This window comes from Osmia bicornis, chromosome 12 (genome assembly GCF_907164935.1).
Source record: "Osmia bicornis bicornis chromosome 12, iOsmBic2.1, whole genome shotgun sequence".
NCBI lineage: Eukaryota > Metazoa > Arthropoda > Insecta > Hymenoptera > Megachilidae > Osmia > Osmia bicornis.
Genome location: NC_060227.1, coordinates 1,400,736 through 1,421,965, shown reverse-complemented (window position 1 = coordinate 1,421,965; position 21,230 = coordinate 1,400,736). Strand labels below are relative to the sequence as shown.

Genomic DNA, 21,230 nt, shown 5'->3' with positions numbered 1-21,230 from the left:
CTGTATCCCTTACATGTCTGTACCCTTTATATCCCTGTATCCCTTACATCTCTATACCCTTTATATCCCTGTATCCCTTACATCTCTATACCCTTTATATCCCAGTATCCCTTACATCTCTGTACCCTTTATATCCCTGTATCCCTTACATCTCTGTACCCTTTATATCCCTGTATCCCTTACATCTCTGTACCCTTTATATCCCTGTATCCCTTACACTCCTGAATTCTCCCTGCATCTCTTGTATCCTTTCAATACTTATAATAAATATATTATAAATAATATACTTATGGCCTTTGGTTGGAGTAAAGGTAAGTAAAGGTAAGTAAAGTCTCCTGAAAAATAATTTTAAATTAAAATTTTTATAAAATTTAGTTCCTTTTTTTGCCACCAGAGGGCGCTGATTCGAGGTCGAAATTTTAGTTCACATTTTTGCCGCTAGAGGGCCAAAATTTCAGCGCGATTTAGTTCCTTTTTCCAAAACCAGATGGCGCTGACTCGAGGTCGAAATTTTAGTTCACATTTTTGCCGCTAGAGGGCCAAAATTTCAGCGTGATTTAGTTCCTTTTTCCAAAACCAGATGGCGCTGACTCGAGGTCGAAATTTTAGTTCACATTTTTGCCGCTAGAGGGCCAAAATTTCAGCGTGATTTAGTTCCTTTTTCCAAAACCAGATGGCGCTGACTCGAGGTCGAAATTTTAGTTCACATTTTTGCCGCTAGAGGGCCAAAATTTCAGCATGATTTAGTTCCTTTTTCCAAAACCAGATGGCGCTGACTCGAGGTCGAAATTTTAGTTCACATTTTTGCCGCTAGAGGGCGTAAAAAATGAAAATTCAAAAATTACTTACCTTTACTTACCTTTACTCGATCCAGTCTTTGTAATATATTTATTATAAGGGTTGCAGGGACATAAGGAATGTAAGGGACGCAGATATGTAAAGGATGGAGGGATGTAAGGGATGTAAGGGAAGCAGAGATGTAAAGGATGGAGGGATGTAAGGAATGTAGGGATGTAAAGGATGCAGGGATGTAAGGGATGGAGGGATGTAAGGAATGCAGGGATGTAAAGGATGGAGTGATGTAAGGAATGCAGGGATGTAAGGGATACAGGAATGTAAGGAAAGCGAAGATATAAAGGGATTTTCTTTATTTCTTTTAACGTGGAGAAATCTTACATAAGACCCCACACCGACCTTTTGGCGAGGGCGGCGGTGGAGTGTCAGATTCCTATTGACTAAAACCCCACGGCGACCGACACTGGCGCTAATCAAGTGGTCACCAAAATCGATCGATAAGTTGTCGAGTAGTTTCCGCTGTTTTTGTATAGATAGTGCCGGCATCGAACTTTAAAAATGTTGAATTTGTGGCGGTAATCAATAAGAATACTGAACGGGATCGAAGATAAATATATGTTTGAAAATATTAAAATCGTATATTGTTTTGTTCGTGATTCATTGTAAATTATAGTTTATTAGCATTGTTTTAATTCGTTATTTGCTGAACTTTCACAAAAAACTCGATAATTTTAACGTTGGTAATGCGAAAACATCAAGAAACATTTTTATTTCTGTTTAAGAGACCTCTGGTTTTCTTTTGTAGTCGTAATTGCTGCACAAAATAGATATAACACTTAAACATTTAACTAGATTTAACCACGTTTCTTCCAGATGCTCCAAAAGTATCTAAGTACAAGCATTTAAAAGATTGTACTGTCCACCGCTCACAAGAAGTCTCGCGGGACGACACAGGGGCAAGAGGAGGTAGGTGGGTCGCGACCAATCAGACTGCGTTATTTTCATGGGACTTCTTGTGATCAGTGAACAATATATGTATTTTAAATCAACATCCGACATGGATACTCGAATCTATATAAAACGTTTTGCCTAATAATAACATATATTTTCTTATTCGATCAGTTTAAAAGAATCTCGTCTTCATAAAATTATAAATCTTCAAAATGTGCAAGTGCTATACAAATATTTATATAGTGTATTTATATGTATATACAGAGTGTTTCATAGGATATGATATACTTACACAACATGCGCTTTTTTTATCTTAACAAATAAATCAATTGTTAATGTTTTCAATGGACTATCGAATACCAATTTTTAATCCTATAATGCACTAAAATACATAAAAAGTTATGTTTTTAAATATCTTTTTAAATATGGAACAAATTGAATTTCATTATTTACTTTCACAAACATAGAAAATTTAAATTATATGAAGGGTCGATCCTTTGGAGTAAAATTAAATAAAGAATACTAAAACATTTCGTCAAACAATACATTAAAAACATTAAAAATTAATAATCAATAGTCTATGAAAACATGGCAAGTTATTTAATTTTTAATTTAAGTTATTATTTCCTAAATGTAATATACTGTATGAAATATTCTACACACAGTATTCTGTAAGCTTTACAGTAATCACTAAGAGAAAATTCGGCACCTTTAAATTTGTGCTTGTGTAATTAAAACAAAACCATTGAAATTCGTAATTAAAGTGTCGTACCTAATTGTGCGGATTCGCAATATCGAGTACCATTAATAAAACAAAGCCAACTTGAAAAAGTTATAACATTGAATCGTGTATCATTTAATCAGCACCTTTTACTGAATTTTCGATCAGCCATTATCTGACAATTTGCGAAACGACCTGCATATAATATATTTATAATACTATGTACAAACGTATAATCGAGTTCGTTACAAGTATTCTATTGCTACGATAAATCTACTGCTCGTACTGTTCACCGATCACAAAAAGTCTCACGGGACGACACAAGAGCAATAGGGAGATCCCCTAGTTTTACAAGAGCCTAATTAGTAGATGTGATCGCTTCGACCAATCAGATTGCGCTATTCTCATGGGACTTTTTGTGATCGATGGACAATATATTTAATGTATATTTTTCGTATTCTTAGCCATCGTTCGACAAAGAAAAGAAAAAGAAAACCAACATTTGTGTATCGTCACCAATCGTTGGTTTTCTTTCTAATTACTAATAAAGTGTCCCTCGGTATTGTTTCACACTTGAGGGGGGAAATAACACGTGGTCTCGCTTTGTACTTTAATGAGTTGTAGACAATAGAATCATTGGTGTTTTATTTTAGAGAACTCTAGAAATGACCGTCCGACTGCTCGAGCATCCTAAGACGAAAGGAAACTTCGATGCAACGGACGCATGCTGGTCCAGAGCGCCTTTGTCAACCCCTTGACACTCTTTTTTTTCTCTCTCTCTCTCTGAGACCTATAATACAAACATGTATTATTTCCATATATAATATATTACCATTAATAGTTTGACTAAATATTGTAAATTATTATATAAGTATATTCATCAAACGAGAAACATTCGATTAAAGTTCATCGCTAAAAATTTAGTAAACGTTTAACAATATAAAAATATATTGACATCTAGTGTTAATGCATTGATAAATAATAGGCAAGCGCAAGGGGTTGAATCTATACTATGATGTTCGAGAGACGAGTTCCTGACTCCCTCGAAATTCTATCAAAAGTAAACGCGTTTTCTTTTTTTCTTTTTTCTTTAGGAGAATCGCATATTATGTATATGCTTCGTCGCTTCTTTTTTCTTTTAAATAAAATACAATTGCACTCAAAAAATAAATATAAAATGGAATAAATGTTTTCTTTCGTACAATGATATACTGTTGTTGAAAGGATTCTGCATTGATCTAGAATTCTATTCTAGTCAATTTTCGATTTCCTCGTCGTATCTAATAACATAAAATATTCGCTGTTATTCATCTCTTGAGATATTAGGTCTCAATGCACGTAGAAAACTCTTATATTTATTTACATAGGCGTCGTGAACACTCGTTACCATTGATGCGCAGTCGTGGGATTTTTTTCTCGTCTGTAGTATTCTATTTCATTAAATTAAAGCTTTCTCCTTTTCTTAAAATTTCTGGGGCCCAATGATACCTTCATACTTAAAGAACATGAAGGAGCTTAGTGACAGAAATTCCACTCTGCGCATCACCGCTCATTACCATTTCGATGGAACTTGTTTAGTGGTGATCCATCTTACCGATGCTTGCAGCAGATTTCCGTTAAACGCATTTCCATTTTTCTATTTAACAGTTTTCATTTCATCGCGCTATAATGTAACAACTATGTCGTTCCTTTTTGTTTGTCCTCTTATCGTAATCAATTTCTAAGTGGAACTTAGCTTTTGTCATAAAATACCATTTTCTTCTACGATGTATTAACAAAAAATAACATTCGTTTAATTCTTTATAGTTGTACAAGAAATTAAATTTCCCTGATAAACTATGTATATAATCCATTTTATTCTAACAACACGAGGCTATATTAAATTTTCTTCAGAGATAGAAACAGAGTTTTCTATGATACAAAAATATTTAGTTGTAAAGAGATAAAAACATTTAGATAAATATTTAATTCCTATCGTTGGAACCATATAGTTGCACTGATCAACTATACAAATTATTTAAACGATTCAAACAATTTTCATATGCTCGATAAACATTATTTGTACGAAATAACACCGGTACAATAAAAGCCAACGATGGCTCATTCTACAACGCCTCTCTGAATGATTAAAAATTCATAATTAGTCATTGTATTGAACGAAAATTTCAAAATAATACGCAAGCGTTGATATATACTGTTAATAAAACAGAGTATCTATTAACGAACGATTCTCTATTGGCTTCCATTCCAGTGGGTTCATTAACGTGAGGTGGACGGCATTGGATTAAACTGATTCGACATGTTGCAGCAGTAACACGGAGCCAAAATGTTTGCGTTCCTTGATACATAAACATATACAAATTACATTAATAAAATAAAATATAATAATTGACATTTAAATCATACCCATGCTAAGTTTTCATACTTAATTTTTACTAAATTAAAATATGATATTAATTGGCACAAAAAGAAAATATTTATATGTCTCATTAAGTAGTGAACATACCTTAGTTGCCGATGCAATTTCCGACCAACTTGTCCTTTTCGCCCATGTTTACCACACTGTTTCTTAGGTTCACATGCTAATCGCTAAGGTTGCAAACTATTACTACTGCTAGTGTTTTCTCCTTGGCTCATAGAATTCAGCGAAATATCTCCTCTGCTATCGATACTGCGACTAAAATTACTACTGTTATCAATATCATGTATCATTGATTGTATTTTTGTAATATTTAAAATATCTTGATCACTTACTCTCTGTACCCAAAGGAGGCAGTACTTCGCGTGATTTCATCTTTCTTTTCTGCAAAACCAGACGTATTCGTTCGATCAGTCCCATAGATAGAAGTTTTATTTCGCGTTGCGATTTCCGGTTGATGAACATCACTTCGTTTACATCTCTCGTTTGGTATTTCATTACCGCTTGATCCATCGAATTCATCGATTGGTAAACAGGTCTCTACCATGGCTTTCAGGCAATTTACAAATAACTGAGCGCTTTCCGCTGTGCAGTTCGACTGTGAAACACGTTATAATTAATTTTGTGTTCAATCAATTAAAATTATTTGCATTTCTATGCGTGGTTACTTACATTTGTGTATGGACCTGCAAATCTCCACAATCCACCAAATCCACAGCTTTGCAAATAATGTAATTGCTGTTGACTTGTATCCTCGCAAGCAATTATGTTCTGTATGATAGCTTGTACAGAATTCAGTATACCTTGGTCATGACAGGAGGATAAGACGCTGTTAATTTTTGCATCAAGTAGATTGTGACTGTGAATAACATTAAATAACATTAAACACGTCTTTTATTAATAATAGCTACTTTCTTAACAAAGAATAATGACTTACATTACTGGAAAAACTTTTGGGAACACTACAGAGGCCTCTGCAAGATATTCATAAAGAATCCGTTGTTCATTTTCATCAGTTGAATTCTTGACCAAAGTGACCAGAACAGTTAAAACCAAACTTTGAGTCGAAAAGTCTGTCAATACCTCTGGATCGAGCAATATGTTATTTTCATTGCTCACACTTACTCTGGTGCTTCGATTCTATATAAATGAAAAATGTCAATTTACGTATATGTTTTTAATTTAATTATTATTTAGTAAAAGCAAATTCTAAAATATACAACAAAATTTTTCCATAAACATAATAATGATTCAAAAAGAAAATAATAATAAATGAAGATATAATTACCTTCGAATCTGTTTCTTCAGTTGGTTTTGTTTCCTTTGTAATTGGTACAGAAAATGATCGCTGCGTTTTAAATAAAATCCGTCCGGTCTTGTTAATGACGTATACATCGTCATTTTTCGACAAATTGATGAAGTATGGTACATATAAATGACAAGTCGCATTGTATTGCATACAATCCAGGCACAGGCAAGGCAGAAAGTTGCGAGAATAGGCATCGAAAGAGCAAACAGAGGTACATATAAAAAACACAAAATAATAGGGAAAAATGAGGGAAAAATTTCTCTCTGTTCCTTTAATTTAAATAAAAAATTATCTGTAGCTGCTTGTTGCATAATACCAAAATAAAAAATATTGCATATGGCGTTATAACAATGTTTAATACTTAATCTGCTTTCACTCAAAACTAAAGTACAAGTATTGTATTTTGAAATGATGTGATGTCGTTATGAATTATTCGTACGTGTATGTCGTATGTAATCAATAAAACATACCTGATGAGTCGAATATTGTTTCTGTTGCCGAGCTTGAGTAAGCGCAGACTGATCAAGTAAATCCCAAGATTTTTGTCGGCGATTAGTAGGATTATTTGACGTTGAACTAGATGTATCCTATATAATAGTACAAAATAGTACAATGGTTTTTTTGTAAAATATTGAATGGTGCATTGCCAAGTAAATTTGGCTCAATGGCATTTTTAAATATAATTTAAATATTGTAAAAGAAATTTATAAAAATCACTTACTGTATTATGTGGAAGCAAAATATCAAGGCAGTCTGTACTTCCAGATTCTGCATTTTTGGTAACTGCATGTCTAATATGACACCGACTTCTCACTTCTTCAGATACAGACACCAATGCTACCAAAATAAAACAATTGTTAGTTTCAATCTATGTTACAAGATTTCTACAAACTTACCAGATAAATAGGCAACACTCTCTGGTGTGACTTCAAATTTATCTCTTCTGAATGGTTTAGCCACAATACCTAATAACATGGTTAATACTCTGGCTGTTCTTGTGACAGTGGTTGGTGTAGGATGCCTGTATCCTTTGAGAAGATGGCCAACCAATGCAAAATGAAAATTTGATTTAAATGAAAGTCCAACAGCTTGATCTAATTGTTTAAAGTGCCATTCCAAAGGTTCACGCGTCGACATCATGACGTATTCTAAAGTCTAAAAATTTCAATACTTAATAAAAATAGAAACTCGTATCACAATTGAGATATATCAATTTTTACCTTGTCATCAAAAGTTCCTTGCGAATCTAAAGTATGCAAATTTTGCTCAAGGAGAGCTAAACCACACGCGTACAAAGACGCTTCGTCTAATTGAAGAACTGAAGTCGCAACCCAAAATAAATATCGATGTATAGGAGATTCCTTGAAAATATCAAAATTAATATAACGAGTATTTTAATATATGTATCGAAAAAAGAAAATAGCTTACGGGTCTAAGCAACGGTTGTAGTCTGGTGAGGCACATAATGATTGCTTCGAGCAAAGTGATATCATTGAAACTCTCAAGCGCTTTAATTAATATCCTTAATAACTGCTTCATATCTTGATCGGTTATACTTTTACTAATGCATCCAAAAACAATTAAAGCTCTAGGTTGAAGAGCTGGATTAAAACAGAAAGCGAAATTTTTCGCCAAAGAAGTCCAGGTTTTTAACCAATCACAGTGAGGAATGTCTCGCATACAAGCTTCCATGATTTCAAGAAGGGCATCCGTAATAATTTCTAAACTGGTTAACGAAAGTCTCTCTTTATCATGCGTCCCCGCAATACTCCGCTCGTTACTGTACCCTTTTTCATTCGATTGTTTATAGCTAGATCTAAATGCTGTACCCGCAGCAGATTTCACTTTACTGATACCAAAGAGTAAATAAAATTTTGGAAGAGAAAATTCATCCAAACTCATTCGCAGTATTCTATAAGTATCTTCTGAGAAAGAAGGAGAGCTACAGGTGCAAAGTGAATGAATGCTGTTAATAACTAAACCATGAGTGGAGGCACGCATACTCAGACTTCCAGAACAAACTAGAAATGTTACTGTATGGAATAAATATGGTAGATGTTTTCCTACATCCAAACAGTTATTGAAGGACAACATTAACAGATATCTAGCCAAAATAGCTATGTCATCCCATCTCGTATGTTGTTCTAATAACGGAGTTGGAGAAGTGCAAGTTTTATCGACAACTCTGCAAAGTCTCCCTATTACTTTCTTCGCTACCAGCTGGACATTTCCAGAGGCCAAAGCAACAGCTGTGTCGGCCATTATTTCAACCTTTCGAGAACCAAGTCCAAAGCTAACACTGCGTTGAATGAAATTATCCAAAACCGTGTCTATTAAATCAGGCAATCTTCCAATTGTACTCCATATCTTTGCTTGAATACTCGGATACATTTCTACCTCCTCGATGGTTAATGTAATTAATTCTTCCAATATATTTGTAACTTGCTTTTGACGTTTCCCACCTTCGTCGTTTGGTTTATAAAATCTTACCAAATTATTTAACCATGGTGTCATGTATTCCAAACAAAGATGCTTCAATTCGATACTCGACAATTTGAATCCTTCTATACATTCCTTTAAAAACTCCAACGTAAGATGTGGATCATTTGCAGCTAAAGTTTCGCTCAAGTGTTTAATGAATATAGTATTGTTTGATGGTATACAAAGTCCAGATGTTTCCAACAATTGTCCTTCTATCTTCAAATCAAAAGTCGCGGTTAAAGCGCACAATTGATTGTACGCTGCTGTCCTTAAATTTGGATCCGAACTACCAAGATTTAATAACGCCATGTTTAATAATGTCCCAGGTACATCTTTAGATCTTAGCTTCGGATGAACAGACACAGACTCCGGCTGTGATAATTCCCATCGGTTTCTTATATGAATTATAGCCTGCACCAGACTATCACAGTCGTTATGAATAAACGATAACGGGCCAGTTTCGTTCGAAATGGTCAATGTAAATTGATTGTCATCTACTAAACAAACTTCTTCTATCTCAGAGGCGTAATAAACATCGTTTAAAAGAACGGAATGCGATAGTACTTTGCATTTCTCCGCCGAGGTAATTTGTATAGCTGTTGGTCCAACTTTGATGGATACCTTAGTGTCCTTGTGAGAAAGTTTCAAAGCGCTGTTGAAAACTTTCAAGTCTTCGTCGAGAGACAACGTTGCTCCAGGCAACTTTTGTTGATCAACGTCGATCATATCGTTTAAACGACCCGGGCTATCGATAAAGACAACCTTTCTGTTACCTTTCAACGGTGCCAAAATTCTATCATGAAACTTCGTATATTCCCTTACCCAACTGTTGCAATTGTAAATGTAGGCCGCGTGAATATTTTCATAGGCGACTTTGGGCAACACGTAAAACCATTTCTGGAGAAATTCTGTCCTAAACCGATTGTCCGAACACGTGTGCGTAAAGTCGACAACCAATTCAAACGGGGAATGACAAAATGGTTTTAGAGTTAAAATAACATGGTATATCAACAAATCACCGTTCGTGTCGCCAATTTTATAACGTCTGGCAATATAATAAAACACTGGGTATCCTTGTTTACTAGTACCTGCTTGATAGAAGATGTTCAAATTTTTGATGCTCTTAAATTCTTCGTTTTCATGCATATTGTGCTTCATCATAATCTCCTCGAAATTAGTCGACGACATGTCGATGTTTGACCACCGAGCATAAGACGAGGAGAACAGCAAGTGTGAATCAACTGGTTTATGTTCCGGTGGGCCAAGATATGCTAATAACGTGGCCATTTTATCGAAAGGCCTTCTGCCTACCGCTTTATGGTCCCGACTGCTGCTTAGATAGTCGCCGATTCTTTCTTGATGATTCCAAAGCAATCTATGAAGCGCTAAAACATTCGCATCCGATACAAATGACATAGGATGACTGGCTTGATCGACCGTTTCGCAATCCGATGCTATCTGTATAAAAAATCTTCTTCCAATTTCAAAGTGCGCTCGTAAAAAATCATTAAAAGGTAACATATGCTGCTCCTTACTAAATTCCACGTGATTAGCGATGTTCTGAAGTATTTTAGACATCAACATGAGGCCCCTTTTAATATGATGGGGCACAGGTTTATTTACAATACCCATTTCTTGAGGCGACACAATGGCTGGGTTGATGAATCGCAGAAATATTACAGTTCCTACAGCTCCAATGTTATTCTGTGGACACTGTGGGAATCTTTTACTGAGTACTTGATATAAACAATGGCACATGGATCGCAGTTGCGGTGGAAATCGATCAGCTGATGATATTATTGCATCAAATACTTTTTGAGTTAATGCTATTAAATTATGACCATTCTGTTCTATATTCTCGTTGGCATCTATTCTTGCACTGTCGACCTCAAAGCCAGTGGTAGGATCGTCCAGCAACGGCGTGATCAAAGGCTCTAATAAATTTTGTAAGTAACTTGCGCCATAAATTTTGAAACAAAACGCCATTATTTTACTTCCAAGACTGTTCCCTCGGAACAATGTTTGCATACAATCGGAAACTTCGACCTCGCGATAAAACATATTCCACAGAAGGGGTGATAATAAGTGTTTAGCATCGAATAACGTTACAAAAACTCGTGCCAATTCGTCCATTTGATTTGTTGTAACTACGTTAGCCAGAGCCATTGCAATAGGTAATTCTCCCTTGTCGCTGATCATTGTAACCAGCTGAACCAATTGCTCGAACCTATCAGCTAATACAGTTTCTGCTAGTGTATCAAATTCTGTTCCCTGTTGAAGAATTTTAGTGAGAACTTCCATGAATGCTGCACGCGTTTGTAGATCTGGATCGTAACCCAATCCTATATAAATTAAAATATGAAATATAATAAATTAGTAACTTCTAAATTTAAAAAAAATCAATATTATTTAACTTACTTAATGAATGTCTTAAACCACTATCAATATTTGCGCTGAGAAGGTTACTCATTGCTTGTATAGTAGCATTATGCAAGGTTGATAATTTGCTGCTAGTTAAACAGGATTGTTGAGACATAATTTCCTTTTCTTCACCGGCTGCTTCGTTACAATGATTCAACAAATTCATGAAAAGGGTAAAATATTTAAGAAATAATTGAGATTTAGCTTCCATTAAATCACCGCGGTCAGATTCTTCCGGTTGAAGAGGTAAACCACGTAACAGTGCACCGACTGCTTCCATGCAAGCTTGATCCAAGTCTCTGGAATATTAAAAAAAAATATATAATAAATAAAACAAATCAATAGTAATTTTAAAAAGATTATTTACCTGTTATGAGTAGCGCCCATTACCCAATCGGTTAAATACTCGACAAGTTTATTTCTGAATTTCATTTCTTGTCGAAACGCTAAATCATCCCGTCTTTTCATCATCGCTTCGACAAGCTGACACAATTTTGTCTTGATTTGTATCGAACGGACTGTCATATCTAAATGTCTAACATATCTGACAATTGCTAACATCATCCCTTCTATACTAGTCATTCCAAGATATTCAGAAGGTTGATCCGTTTTTGAGTCTAAGATATTTTTCATTATAAATATTATATGTTCGATAAATTTTGTGTTAACACCAGTTACTATAACTTGCCCTTGCTGATCGAAGAATTTTTCAACTATGCTTTTTATCTGATCAAAAAGTATCGGGTACAATGCTGGGCTCATTTCGTGTCCAACTAATTCTTTAACATGTTCCTGAATTTGATTTCCAAATTTCTCGTTGTTGCAAATTAATAAACGTAATAAACTGTAAACAAATTGCGTACAATATTGTACTTCTTGGCTTGGATTTGACAAACAAGACGTAGGTTCTTGTTTTGAACCTTTTTTCAAATCTGGATTTTGTGCTATTCCTGATAACGGTCTATTCAAAGAACGTTTTTGTAGGCATACTCCGCCTAATGCGCAAAGAAATCCAGTCATATTAGCCCATTCGTTAATTTGCTCTTCCAATTCATGTTCCGAATTTTGATGCGATGCTCTTCGTTTTCCTGTACTTCGATGAAATGATTCCATTTGACCGTCTTCAAGTTTAGATTTAGGATAATTCACTAACTGCTCTGAAGTCACTTCCCAATTTCTAAATGTCTCTTCCCAAGCCTAATCACAGAGAAATATATAATAATAATGCTTGTGGTAGAAAAATAATAATTGCAAGCATTTTTATAGTGAAATTTGAAATTTTTAACAGCAAATAGGCTACACGCTAATTTTCTAATTATAACATATTATATTAACGATTCTGGTGTATCAATTTTGAAAAGAATTTCTGGATTAAGATACACTGTTACTACTATACAAATATATATTATATATAAAAAGACATGAATTATACGTATATACATACAGGCTGTACACCATTTACACAATGCTCTATCTTCCTTAATAAGGCCATAATTCTTTTTTGCAAAGCGGCGCGTCCTAAAAAGTATACAATTTACTCGTTTAATATATTGAATGATTTAAAATGATTATTAATGTACATAATCTGCTTACAATAAATAAAAATGAATATAATAATATTAATTTTATAATATAGATAAATAAATTTTGAATAAAACTTACCATAATTATATATCTTACTTTCTCCGCTGGCTGTTATGGTAACAAGGTCTTTAATACTCTACTGCAGCCATATAAGGGTTATACTAATCAAAATACAAAGTGAATTCAAAAATTCAGGAATGAATGTTTGAATTCGAGTAAGAACATTTTCAGTAGATACCCGAATCGAAATTGATTTTATTATTTTCTACTATTCACATATACACATATAGATATTTTTAATCCATAAAATGGTCAAAAGTGTTCTTAAGCCGATTTTATTTGGCAATGCACCACTTAATAGCTTACCAAAAGAAATCATTGGACACCAAGTTTCAATCCTATATCTCAGCTGAAAGGATAGTTACAGGGTAAAATTTATAATTGCAAATTTTTTCATATTTTTTTATTTATAAATCCTCCCGGTTGAGATACAGGGTTGAAACTTGATGTACAATGGTCTCTTTCGATAAACTATTGAATGATGTATTGCCAAATACAATTAGCTCAAAAGCATTTTTGACCATTTTATCCTACTTCACCCTTTAAATGTAAAATTTGAACTATATTGTAGTTGTTACTTCTTTTCGGATCTGTTCTTTCGATTCGAATTTCTGCTTCTAGTTTTGGAAAGTAGGAAACTTTATATAAAAAATAAATTGATATAATGATATTCTATGGACATGAGCATCTTAACTCACCAGTGATTAACACAGTAGAAGCTTGCGCCAATTCAAGATATAGATGATAGTTAGGAAGTAAACAAGTTACTGCTACTTCATCACTACCACAACGAATTTCTGCTTCTTCACAGAGTAACGAAAAACAAGACATTGACACTAGAACAGCTTCCATGTTTATACTCCACAAGTACATGAAAAATACAACCTGGAAAATAAAAATACAATAAATTTATTATAATCTATTTAAAGTAAATTATAATCTAGTACAAAACAAATTTTATCATGTAAACCCACCTCGAGTTTAATGTGTGCTTGCTTACAAATTGCTATTTGACTACCCACATTAGCATAATCCTTATTTTGTGCCAAAAAAGCATTTCTACAAATTAATATCTCTCTCAACCATTTTAATATACAGGTATAATTCACAATCTGGTGTTGAATCAATTTTTGAGAAATTGAGAAAAGAACTTGTGAACTAACATCCCAGAAAGTATTAATTGGTGCTTCTGGATTCCAGGCTTTGATTTTATCTGGATGATGTAACACCAACAACGCTTCCATTGCTTCGTGAGCAATGTCTGGCATTGTTGGTTGATGAACTAAGGAAACTAAACCATTAATTAATTCCAGTGTAGAACTTTGTATTTCGTGACCAGCTTTTCCTTGATTCTATAAAATGAAGTGAAAATTAATAATTGTAAGTATAAATTTTTTGGCTAAAACTTTTAAGTACTTACATTTAACAATAACATAGGATCAGCATGAATAAGTTTTACCATCCATAAAAGTACATTTCTATAACTTGATACTTCTTCACCACGATCTCTGTACTTGTTTTGTTCTTTACCTTTGAGCGTTAAACTTTGAATCATTCGCAACGGCGTGTGTGATATGTAACTCTGTGTGACTTTATTTAAAATATCAGTAAACATATTCCTAAGTTCTGCACTACGAGAATACAGAAGATCTATTTGAGGCCACCATGGCAGTCTTGGTTGAGTTACAATTCTACAATAAGAAATTTATCAGATGTTATCAAATAAAATAACTTGGATGCAAGTTATACATTACAATACAAATTTTCTCTTACTTGTATAACGAGCTAACCAAGACAAACTGGTACGTTGCTGGGACAGTCAGAGTCAAGCAAACTTTAAGTACTTCGTTGTGAGGTTTAATGCGAAAACAGCTAACAAAACAGTCTATCATTAGGTCGATGTCTTGTGCAACGTAACTTTGACCACGAGAAAATGATTTTCCTGGATTAAAAAGTAGTGACATCAAATCGGTCATTACATGCTGAACAAGCATGAATATAACATTATTCGCATCCGATTTGTTTACATAGGTCGATGCTTTGCAAAGTTTAATACAAGTTACTGCAGCAGCTTCTACTAGTTGCCTATTAGAACTGCCATGCATTCCTAGGCCTCGTTTCACACTATCGATAAATTGCTTTTTCTTTGAATGTCTTGGCGAACAAGCAGCACCAAAATCAGCATTAACTATTTCCTCCAGAACTTTTGGTGAAAGTATCAAGAGCATAATTTGCAAAGGCCAAACAGCAGCAGTTCTTCCTTTTTTATTGTCTGCGAATGTATCAAGGATGTCAAATAATTCTTCGCATACTTTTCCGAGATCTTCATTAGGTTTCTTTTGAAGATCGGCAAATTCATGTGGATAAGTATCCATCCAATTCCAAATTGCTTTTTCCAAGGAATTCATAAGAACTATGTGCGCAGATTTTTTGAGTTGTTTGAATTTTTGTATTGTTTCTGCAATAATAACGAAAATTATGGAGCACACCCTTATAAAATATAGTTATTAAATTACTTTAGTTATTTAGAATTATCAAAAACATAGGACTTTAGGATATTTTATTAAGACAAAGAAATTACCATTTAAAAGTCTTGTTAATCTATAAACATCCACATTAATATGTTGAATTAATTCAATGTCACTGTAATCAGCATTTTCATCACCACATTTTGCTAGCTCTTGAAGTCTTGAAGATATTCTGTTAAACACAGCATTGAAAAAATTTAAGCTTAGCGCGAACAAAACTTTACTTGCCAAATTTCGTAAATGAGCATTTTGTGGAATATCATTTGGTATATCTGAAAGTTATTAACATTTAAAATATTTATGCATTGAAATTAGCACTAAATTGATAAAAATCTATATTAAAATTTTTGGTACCTATAAACTGGCATATTTCTTTAAGCAGAAACTTTACATTCATAGCCTCATCAAATTTAGCTGTGTCTTTTGGTTGATTCGCAAGACATTTTTCCAAAGTATCTAAGATGATGATTACAGATTCATAGCAATGCCGATCATGATCTGTGCTATGAAATATACGCTGACCCCCAATACATGGCACCATTTCATTAACACCTTGAAGTATCTTTGTAAGACTGGATATTACCAGAGAGAAACGATATTGAGATATTTGTATTAGGCATTTTTTGTTCCTCTCTTCGTTCATACGAGAGTGGGTGGTCTGAGGACCACTGTGACACGGCAACTGGAATATAAAAAAATCATAACTTTAATAATTTAATAAAATATTACTATAATCAGCTATCTTACTAAATTAATTAGTTTATTAAAACATAGAAAACATAATAAACGAATAAATTACTTTTTTATTCTATATTTATATATCTGAAAGATATAATAAATTAGAGGTGACATGAACTGCTACTTATAATTCAAATATAATTTTGAAATATAAATTTAAAATTTATATCATAGGCAGCTATGTCATAATCAAAATAAAAAATTACGATTACAGTGGGCAATTACTCTAAAGAAAAAAAGAAACAATCTCGATCACGTTCGTGAATGAAGTTAATTCACGGCGATGATCATGATTTTGCGATCACTGTGATAAATCGCTGTTAGCGATTTTGCACGCCATCCCTGGTAATAATTTAGGAACTTGTACAATAGAAACCATTGACTTATTATTCTTAATTATGAAGCAACAATTATCCTTATCTTAGCTTCCGTTACGGCGTATCGAACGAGTATAAATTTAATGATATTTACCATGAAACTCTAACGAATAAGAACATTAATGAAACACATTAAGATCCATTACACGTTGCATTTGTATACATATATATTGACCGATCGAAGACCAAGTTTCAATGGCATATGCCTTTAATAAAACTCAAAAGTTACATACATGTACATGTAATCGCATTTGAACGCATTCAAGTGTATATACCATAGATTCGAATTCTTCGATAAGCCGTGCGTGAAGTGAATGCAATTTCCATTCATGTATCCGTGACACGACGGAAGCGACGTTGCGTGGGTACAGAGGGATTACGGGACGGGGAATGAAACTCTATAGGGTATCCCAATAACTCATCCCTAAACTTCATTTTTTTTCTGTTCAAAATATTTCATCACACGATAATTCATGCATATGAAATAACAAATACCATATTATACAATTTCTATATAATATCTGTTTAATTACAATCAACGATAATTTAATGAAACAAATAAACAAAATTGTTTTGCTTTCGTTACGACATCTTCGAATTTTCATTATAGTTAAAATATTTAAAAGATTTTTTAAATATCATGAGGAAATTAAAATTCTTTTGAAATTATTAGAACATGTAGAATTTGGGACACCCTATATACACCTTAACTGAATAGCTATCGGGATGGAGAGGAAAGGAAGAAGGGGCGAAGGTCAAACCGTGGACTCCACGGCGTGTAGAGGGAGGAGACCGCGAGAAAGCATCTTCCCATGAATGAACGAATCAACGAATAAACGAATGACGGTGTATTCACAGGAACAAATATATCAACCATTGATGATTATACCTGCAAAAAGTGGAAATAAAAAATGAAATTGTCAGTGTTTGATTTAGAGCCATTGCGTCATTTCAAATTTTCAGATAGATCATAAAAAGTAAAACACAATGTTGCACTTCATTTTGATACCATTGATACGTAAAGTGTCGATTGTCTTATAAAGAAAAATACTATAGGATTCAGCACCGAACATAGCCGACTGCTGTCAAAGTTACGTATTCAACGTTCTCATGTCACCCGATTGTTTAATTTCTCCACACTTTAGGAACGTTCACGAATGAAAATGTAGCTTTTCACTGGTAAATACAGGAAGGGAGTGAGAAAGAATGAGAGAAAGCACCGGAAGAGGGTAGGTAAGAAAGAGAGGGGGCGGTTACGAAGAAGGAAGGCAGATGGAACAAGAATGGAAAGGTAAAACAGCTGGGATGTACCTGTTCCTCGAAACGCGTGATCAGTAAATTCGCCCATTCTTCCGGCTTTTGCGTGCCCATCGCCGTCCGAGGTTCAGTAACGAGCCGTCATCACGTACGACGATTCACCAGTTCGCTACGAACACTCGACATCGGTACGTCGCCATTTACGAACGTCGACTGCCAATCGAGAAAGCGCCGCAACTGGCTCGGTTTTTCTCTTCCGTTGGGGAGGGGCGCGAAGACAGAGCCCTCAAGAATTACAGCGGCCTTTGGGACGAAGATCTTCACAGATGGAACCGCTACCGACTGAAGCTTCCATCTAGCCACTTTACTCGTACACTGAAAAAATTCAAACACCCTTACTGACGATAAAAAATAATTCTGATTTTTCTTTCAATAATCTTATATACATATATAAAGCGCAAAGACGTCCGTCCGTGTCACTTATCAACTTGAGAACTACTAGGGTTAGAGATACGCTTTATACGTCGCGATCCCTGACACCCCGGATGCCATAATGTCGGTATGCAGAGTATCACCTGTGCTTCGGGGTGCCTAACACCCCAAGATGATTTTTAGGTCGGTACTGAGTCATCGGGGGTCCCTGATACCCCAAGATAATATCAGGTCGGTATACAGAGAGCGCCACCGATACATCGTTAAATACATAGTACTTTTCGAAAGATATAATTTATAGATTATTTTAATAATCCGCACTTTTATATATTTGAAATACTATTGATAAGTAAAACAAGACAATCGATAATACATCACAAAACATACACGGTGTACAATTTATTTGTTCATTATTTACCTATCAAATTATATGTATAAGTAGAATCACAGTATTTTATTTCCCTTAATAATATCAAAATGTAACAAGTGATGTTAACAATTTGTTATTTAAAAATTCTTATACTTTATGTGTCCGCAGTTCATATTAATTTAAATGTAGTAAGTACATATAACAACTTTATTAAGTTGCTATTAAATTATTCAATTAATTTCATTTCTTAATACAGAGTGTTTCTAAAAGTGTCAAATATAGAATCGTCACATAGTAAAAATTTGTTAAAATTAATTTGAGTATTAACTGCTACTGCAGTGATTGAGTTTCGGATGACAATTGATTTTTAATTGCAAGTTCTTCTTCAAGAACGGAAATCACTGAATTTAAGACGTTGGTATCTCGTTGGCGGTGTTTTTCGATACAGTGAAGATTTTTTGGATCTAAATCTGAAATTCCGATATTACATACGAAGCTGAGTCCATCGGAAAGTTGTAATACATTTCCATCAGGGACAAACGATACTGAATCCCTGAAAAAAGAAGATAATTAGTATATAATAAACTCAACTCAAAATTCAAATCTTAAAACTAACATAAAACATCTCAACTCTTACTAATTAAGCATCAAATTTCTAAACAAATTTTTGATAACTTACGGATTTAATTCTCGAAATGCTATTAATATTGAGCAATCTCTGGCACATGAAAACAGAAGATAATTCTGTAAGCATAATATACTTTCAGTGTTTATTAAATCTGTTTCTTTTTCATTATTACAATGCTTATTATCCTCATTATATATTACGCTAAATTTATTATAGATTAGGTTATTCTTCTTGCAATAAATTGGAGGTAAACTTGATTTTGATACAAGACGAACATTTTCATCCGGTTTTTGATCCCTAAATTGAATTAATTTGTTGCCATTGTTGTCGCCATCAAATTTTGATTCATTTGAAACTGAAGCGTTTTTGGCACGTGTTTTCAGTGTTTCTAAATTCTCCGTTACAGTATTCTGAAAAATATAAAAATATTAGTAAGATACTAGGTGATTTAAAATTATTTGAGGATTTACTTACTTTCTGATTGTAAAAGTATATAAAATGCTCATCAGGTTTATGTACATTTAATAAATTAAAATATAGTATATCATTAGTTATTAATGAACGAAATTTAATGTATGTATTATAAACAAATTCTGAACTAACAAATGGTAATCTTTGCATACAAAGAATTCGTTCCAGCACGGAATCAGTTGGCAGTGTTACGCCCTTCGTATTGCAGGCCTATAAAATTTAATTACTTTAATACCATAAATATACCAAGTAACTTGTATTAATTCACTATACAATATACAGGCAGAATTTTACTTATTTTACAAATTTTACAAATTTACCTCCCCGGTGAAATACAAAAGTTTCTTAGCTTTTGCAACTATATCTGAATTAATATGCAAGGTTGACTTCAAGTCTTGTTCAAAAGAGGAATATAGTTCATACACAGTAGAGTTTAATCTCAGTTCTTCCGAACGAAATGAATGTAAGAGAGCAGTGCAAAGTAAATTACACAATTTGTTGATATATTCTTTGTTCGTATCTGCTGTAGAATTTTGAAAGCATTCTTTCAAAACACCTTCAAGATTGTTCAAAGATGATTCTTGATCATAAACAATAATGCCATCCTTAAAAATCTTTAAATTGTTTTGTGGTGATTTCAATAATCCTTCCAGTGCAGATTTCATGCGTTCCTCAACTCCAGAAAAGAGATCAAATGGGCAATAAGTACTACGAGCTGCGATTACCTTCTTTTTGAGCTGAAATTAATGAAAATTAATGAAAATTGTATTCAACTAATACACTTTTTTAGAAATATAAAATTGCTTTATAAAGAAATGAATCAGACTTATGTGTATACAATACCTTATGATACTGTGTTAGACAATAAGGGCATTTTTGAAACTTCCAATCATCTCTTAAATATCCCTGTTTTGGTTTAATTTCAACGCAGAACGTTTGCTTGCTTCGGAATAGTTTAGGATCAACTTTTGTTTGAAGAAATGTGTAATCGGGAAACTTTGTGGCATACGTCTCGCTGATTTCTTTGTGGCAACGTTTATCTGAAAACAAAGAAATTGTTGTTAGTGAAAAGTTTCGCTTAATTAAGATAACAGCTTTTGTTTTATTTTTTCAAATAAACCCTCCACCAACAAAATGATTTTTCTTATTCCTGTTTCATTCTAAACAGAATTGGATTAAGATTTCTGGGGCCCAGGGTTATCTAATATTTGAGGACCCCATTTGGTTTATAAACTTAGATCAAAAATTAAAATTTATTTACATAAAATGAATTAACATTTATTCCTAAAGAAAAAGGGCTTATAACAGGGCTTCCTGTAGAGTGAGGCATACAGCTGTAGCCTTCAGTGACCCATTGTACAGGCGTAAAGTTAATTCGTTGAAACAGTTTGTTTTTAAGTACATATCGCAAAGGTACACGAGTGAAAGGAAGTATAATTAGCATTTTTCCAGTAACCCTTTGAATCAACCGAGCATACATCCTGTAACCCTCGTACTGTCTTCTTGACATGAGTAATTAATTCCTTATCTCTTCAAGTGCATAAAACGAATTCCTGACAAAAACAGTCTGACGTTTTGCGATTGCCAGTTGGATAAAGCACAAAAGTACCACTTCGATGCACAAGATGTACAGCTTATGCATTTTTACACTGCCACTTCGGCTACTCATTATTCTGGTTTATTTTTTA

The 21,230-nt window shown here is 33.7% G+C and overlaps 2 protein-coding genes across 14 annotated transcripts in view; both read right to left on the bottom strand.

The window, feature by feature from the left end:
• Window positions 1-1,961: 1,961 nt before the first annotated feature.
• LOC114875014 (neurofibromin) lies at window positions 1,962-17,953 on the bottom strand. Of its 4 annotated transcripts, none has more exons than XM_029184855.2 (22): window positions 17,696-17,953; window positions 15,624-15,951; window positions 15,323-15,541; window positions 14,515-15,199; window positions 14,162-14,432; window positions 13,716-14,093; window positions 13,440-13,626; window positions 12,760-12,789; window positions 12,542-12,615; window positions 11,465-12,294; window positions 11,095-11,396; window positions 7,624-11,018; window positions 7,416-7,556; window positions 7,092-7,350; window positions 6,917-7,032; window positions 6,666-6,782; window positions 6,175-6,234; window positions 5,824-6,026; window positions 5,559-5,745; window positions 5,222-5,484; window positions 4,974-5,144; window positions 1,962-4,805 (listed from the first exon to the last, which is right to left on the bottom strand). In XM_029184855.2, exons 1-21 carry the CDS (start codon window positions 17,753-17,755, stop codon window positions 5,057-5,059), a joined length of 8,193 nt encoding a protein of 2,730 aa, XP_029040688.1. In that variant the 5' UTR covers window positions 17,756-17,953; the 3' UTR covers window positions 1,962-4,805; window positions 4,974-5,056. The 4 variants fall into 4 exon arrangements, with proteins under 4 accessions (XP_029040688.1, XP_029040687.1, XP_029040690.1 ...); XM_029184854.2 differs by having other exon boundaries at window positions 6,175-6,261; window positions 17,696-17,951; XM_029184857.2 differs by lacking the exon at window positions 17,696-17,953 and adding an exon at window positions 16,479-16,564 and having other exon boundaries at window positions 6,175-6,261.
• A 411-nt stretch (window positions 17,954-18,364) lies between these two features.
• The window catches only part of LOC114875021 (inositol-pentakisphosphate 2-kinase), a 45,590-nt gene continuing 42,724 nt past the window's right edge, over window positions 18,365-21,230 (bottom strand). For all 10 annotated transcript variants that reach the window (XM_029184875.2, XM_029184871.2, XM_029184872.2 and 7 more), the window contains 5 exons: window positions 20,386-20,582; window positions 19,863-20,279; window positions 19,546-19,752; window positions 19,123-19,481; window positions 18,365-18,996 (listed from right to left, as the gene is read on the bottom strand). In XM_029184875.2, the coding sequence (XP_029040708.1) occupies window positions 18,774-18,996; window positions 19,123-19,481; window positions 19,546-19,752; window positions 19,863-20,279; window positions 20,386-20,582 (1,403 nt within the window). In that variant the 3' untranslated portion in view covers window positions 18,365-18,773. The remainder of the gene's footprint in view (window positions 18,997-19,122; window positions 19,482-19,545; window positions 19,753-19,862; window positions 20,280-20,385; window positions 20,583-21,230) is intronic.